Source organism: Propithecus coquereli, unplaced genomic scaffold (genome assembly GCF_000956105.1).
Source record: "Propithecus coquereli isolate 6110/MARCELLA unplaced genomic scaffold, Pcoq_1.0 Scaffold48, whole genome shotgun sequence".
Taxonomy (NCBI): domain Eukaryota; kingdom Metazoa; phylum Chordata; class Mammalia; order Primates; family Indriidae; genus Propithecus; species Propithecus coquereli.
The window spans coordinates 1,396,345-1,401,989 of NW_012150618.1; the positions used below are offsets into that span (position 1 = coordinate 1,396,345).

Here is a 5,645-nt window from a genome sequence, read left to right on the forward strand (position 1 = left end):
TAATTTTTTTTTTTTTTTTTTTTTGCTAAATTGAACTAATTAACATATGCATCAACTCACATCATTTTTTTGTGGTTAGAACACTGAAAATCTCAACAGTTTTCAAGAGTATAATACATTGTTATTAACTATAGTTACCATTTTGTATATAGATCTCTTGAACTTACTCCTGTTTTTATAATTCTTGAAAGAGAATTGAGCATCATTTAGTAGTGTCAATTCCAAGCTAAATTTTTCAAAAATAAGAGGTTAAAAACATGTTTGTTTTTTTTCTCTTTTATGATCATAGGGAGTGTGCAACAATCAGTTAACCGCAAACAAAGCTGGAAAGGTTCTAAAGAATCCTTAGTTCCTCAGAGACATGGCCCACCACTAGGAGAAAGCGTGGCCTATCATTCTGAAAGTCCCAACTCGCAGACAGATGTTGGAAGACCTTTGTCTGGATCTGGTATAACAGCATTTGCTCAAGCTCACCCTAGCAATGGACAAAGAGTAAACCCACCACCACCACCTCAAGTAAGGAGTGTCACTCCTCCACCACCGCCAAGAGGCCAAACTCCCCCTCCAAGAGGTACAACTCCACCTCCCCCCTCATGGGAACCAAACTCTCAAACAAAGCGCTATTCTGGGAACATGGAATATGTAATCTCCCGAATCTCTCCTGTTCCACCTGGGGCATGGCAGGAGGGCTATCCTCCACCACCTCTTAACACTTCCCCCATGAATCCCCCTAATCAGGGACAGAGAGGCATAAGTTCTGTTCCTGTTGGGAGACAACCAATCATCATGCAGAGTTCTAGCAAGTTTAACTTTCCACCAGGGAGACCTGGAATTCAGAATGGTAGTGGTCAGACTGAGTTTATGATACACCAAAATGTTGTTCCTGCTGGCACTGTGAATCGGCAGCCACCCCCTCCATATCCTCTGGCCCCAACTAATGGACAAAGCCCATCTGCTCTACAAACAGGGGGATCTGCTGCTCCTTCATCATATACAAATGGAAATATTCCTCAGTCTATGATGGTGCCAAACAGAAATAGTCATAACATGGAACTATATAACATTAATGCACCTGGACTGCAAACAAATTGGCCTCAGTCATCTTCTGCTCCAGCCCAGTCGTCCCCAAGTGGCGGGCATGAAATCCCTACATGGCAACCTAACATACCAGTGAGGTCAAATTCCTTTAATAACCCATTAGGAAATAGAGCAAGTCACTCTGCTAATTCTCAGCCTTCAGCTACAACAGTCACTGCAATTACACCAGCTCCTATTCAACAGCCTGTGAAAAGCATGCGTGTATTAAAACCGGAGCTGCAGACTGCTTTAGCACCTACACACCCTTCTTGGATACCACAACCAACTCAAACTGTTCAACCCAGTCCTTTTTCTGAGGGTACCACTTCAAATATGACTGTTATGCCACCTGTTGCTGAAGCTCCAAACTATCAAGGTCCACCACCACCTTATCCAAAACACCTGCTACACCAAAACCCATCTGTTCCTCCATATGAATCAATCAATAAATTTAGCAAAGAGGATCAGCCTAGCTTGCCCAAGGAAGATGAGGGTGAAAAGAGTTATGAAAATGTTGATAGTGGGGATAAAGAAAAGAAACAGATTACAACTTCACCTATCACCGTGAGGAAAAACAAGAAAGATGAAGATCGAAGAGAATCTCGTATTCAAAGTTATTCTCCTCAGGCATTTAAATTCTTTATGGAGCAACATGTAGAAAATGTACTCAAATCTCATCAACAACGTCTACATCGTAAAAAACAGTTAGAGAATGAAATGATGCGGGTAAAACCTTTTAAAATGTCCATTTTTATACTTATTATCTGTTTGCTTTATGTTTGTTTTAAAATACTGTGTTCTGGTATTTTTCTTATAGCTAAATATATTATCAATTACAGAATTTAAAAGTCAGTAAAAATACTAAATACTTTAGTATTTCAAGATTTACTCAGAATTTCATATAATAAACTTATCTAAATTAAGAAAAATATAATTTACAGTATATAGTTTATGTATACATAATCCCTTTATATGGAAATTGGAACAAGGGTTGTTTCCTAGGCTTTACACATTAACTTATAACATTTAAGAATAAGGTAGGAATATCTGGCTCCCATCTCTTGGTACATTTATGAAACATTTCTTTTTACTTGTAAGTTTTTGAGTTTATAGGTTTATCACATAGGTCTTAATAGAAAGTGTCAGAGTTCTCCCTTTAGTTCTTTCTCCCTTCTAATTTCATTTTTTTAATGTACTGGAGAAAAATGTGCTGAAATTTATTAAGTCAAACTATTAAAAAGGAGATGGAAATATTAATAAGTAAACATTCACTTTAATCTATGTTGTGATTATACATAGATCTCTCTACTAGATATTACGGGAACACTATCATCATCATTTTTATCATATACTTAGAATTTAAAGATTTGACTCCTAATCTTACATCTGTCACTCAGAATCCAAGAGGCTTAAATTTGTGATTAAACTTCTTTACCTAATTGAGAGAGCCATTCTTTTAAAATGATTTTTCTAAACTGATTTTATAATAGTATTATTCCTACTGTAAATTGAATTTTATTAGATGAGAAATGTCATGATAATCTTTATGACTTATCCATATTTTAGTTCTTAGGATTTCTTACTAAAGTCTGTCTGTATGTATTTTCTTAGTTTATTTTTCCTTTTTCCTCTTCACTTTCACTAATAGCTGATTTAAACTTTTATCGTGTTGGAAGCTTTGCTGACTTCTGTAGCCTCCATTACTGTGTAGGCAAGTAAGATTTTAAGAGAAACAGTTCTATACTAAGTCTGGCATGCCACTCTTCTTAAAAGATTTTGCATGTAAATGTGCATCCTAACAGAAGCATGAGGTTGCTATATTTTAGTCTTGCATTTCTAGAATTAGACCTTACTTTTTCAATGGAATTTCTTTCTATTTAAACCCTTTAATTCTTTATTAATTAGCCAAAACAAACTGTTCCTCCCTTCTAAAAACAGGTATTCCATATCTACTTAGAAGTTGGTTTTGGTTTTTATCTGTTTTTGATATCTTCATAAGTTACACTATTATTTAAAATATTCCAGAATACCTAAAAGGTACTTTGTAACCAAGCATGTTGTTCCTTTTAAATAAAGTAGGAGAAATCCTTTGCATTTTGTGTTAGTAGTTGGCTGTGAGTCTCACCTTTACTCTACTGCCCTGAGAAAGACAAAAGGAAAGACTGACTATTAATGACTATTGTACATTTATTGAGAATGGAAAAAGGGTTCGTGGGTTAGAGAAAGCATTCTTTTCTTATTCTTAATACATAAGTTTTTTAGAATGAGCCTGGAGTGAAAGTTGTTTTTTTTTTTTTTTCATAAAGGATAAAATGGGAAGAATATTTGAGGCCTAGGCATTCCACAAAGAGAAGTATATGATGAAGGCAATTAAATCATATAATTTGTGGTGAATATGCATGGAGAGATAGATGAAGATGCATGTTAACAGATGCTTATACATTAGGAACATTTTTTTGAGTGAATTAGAGAAGAGTAGAAAGCTATTGGTGTCCTCTTCTTGCTCTCAACAGCTAAATTTGCATATATACTCACCTCGTTATATCCTGTTAACTATCTCCTAAGCCACACTTTTGATCTTTAATTTTCTCTGAAATATATTCTAGATTTCTAACATGCTTTATTAAAAATTTTATGCATTTAACCTTTGAACATATGCCTGAATTTTTTCTAAGCTATTTCTTAATATTCAATATTGAAGAAGATAATTCCTCATTTAACATCTAGTTTATTTGCCTAGGTTGGATTATCTCAAGATGCCCAGGATCAAATGAGAAAGATGCTTTGCCAAAAAGAGTCTAATTATATCCGTCTTAAAAGGGCTAAAATGGACAAGTCTATGTTTGTGAAGATAAAGACACTAGGAATAGGAGCATTCGGTGAAGTCTGTCTAGCAAGAAAAGTAGATACTAAGGCTTTGTATGCAACAAAAACTCTTCGAAAGAAAGATGTTCTGCTTCGAAATCAAGTCGCTCATGTTAAAGCTGAAAGAGATATCCTGGCTGAAGCTGACAATGAATGGGTAGTTCGTCTATATTATTCATTCCAAGATAAGGACAATTTATACTTTGTAATGGATTACATTCCTGGCGGTGATATGATGAGCCTATTAATTAGAATGGGCATCTTTCCAGAAAACCTGGCACGATTCTACATAGCAGAACTTACCTGTGCAGTCGAAAGTGTTCATAAAATGGGTTTTATTCATAGAGATATTAAACCTGATAACATTTTGATTGATCGTGATGGTCATATTAAATTGACTGACTTTGGCCTCTGCACTGGCTTCAGATGGACACATGATTCTAAGTACTATCAAAGTGGTAAGTAAACTCATAAAATTTAGTTTGTTCATAATAATGTGATTTAGTAATGAAGTAAAATATGAGATGGTTCATCACTGGATGGGAGCCAGAAGACCTGGGTCAGGTCTTGACTGTGTTGCATAAACATGATTGAATCCTTTAGGTATTTAGACTTATAAAATGAAAGAATATGGTAGATTTGATAATTTCTAAATATCTTTAACATTTTTGAGTGAAACCGTTTACCTTTGAAATATGTCAGTGTTTTTAAAATAATTTTTAAATGAAGCCCCATATCCACCATTCAGTTTCAGAACTAGATTTTCAGTACTTTAGAAGCCCTTAAACAGTCACTTCCCCTTCTCTCCTCCACAGAGATAACCATTACTTCAGAACTTGGCAATCAGTTTTTTACTTTCCTCTATACTTCTACTACATATGTATATATCCCTGAACAATACATTATTTCATTTTGCCTACTCTTGAACCTATATTTAAATGTAATCATTCTATATGTATTCTTCTGTGTTGACTTCCTTTATATGTTTGAGGTTCCTCCATGTTATCGCATGTAATATTTTCACTGCTATTTAGGATTCCGTTGTGTGACTATTACACAACTTGTTTAACCCTAAACACTTTATGTACATGATTCCATATAATCCTCACAATGACATTGTGAGACAGGATGAAGAAAGTGAGGCCTAGTTAAATGAAGTAACTTGCCCAAGGTCAGACAGAAATTAAGTGTAAGGGCTAGGCTTTGAACCCAAGTTTGTCTGATTACAGGGCCCATGTTATTTCTACTACACCACACTGCCTTACCAAGATTCCTTCAAGCGCTAATGGAAGTGTAAGTTGATCTAACATTTGTTGAATACTTACTATGTACCAGGTGCTTTACATACAGTATATTCTAATTTAATGCTCATGACAATTCTCTGAGGTAAGTATTATTAGCCTCCTGTGCTTCTGTGAACATAAGTCAATTGACATTACATGGATAGAACTGAGACATCTGAACCTACTTTAATGTTTGACATAATGGAATTTAGTGTCTCCTCAGATTCACCTGAATTATTGCTTGGGGCTCTAAAAAATATGATCCCTAGGCTCTATTCCAGTCTTTTTATTAAAAATCTTCATTGGAGGATAGAAATCATATTTTGATCAAACATCCCGTATGATTGTTACAGTTAGGTTAATTTCAGATATAATTCTCTAGGTGACCTCATCCCATCATGGCTTTAAATACCATCTATA

General features: G+C 34.9%; 1 protein-coding gene across 2 annotated transcripts in view; it reads left to right on the plus strand.

Moving 5' to 3' along the window:
* LATS1 (large tumor suppressor kinase 1) overlaps window positions 1-5,645 on the plus strand; it is a 46,506-nt gene that overhangs the window by 30,909 nt on the left and 9,952 nt on the right. For both annotated transcript variants that reach the window (XM_012655562.1, XM_012655563.1), the window contains 2 exons: window positions 290-1,803; window positions 3,818-4,400. In XM_012655562.1, coding sequence (XP_012511016.1) covers window positions 290-1,803; window positions 3,818-4,400 — 2,097 coding nt within the window. The remainder of the gene's footprint in view (window positions 1-289; window positions 1,804-3,817; window positions 4,401-5,645) is intronic.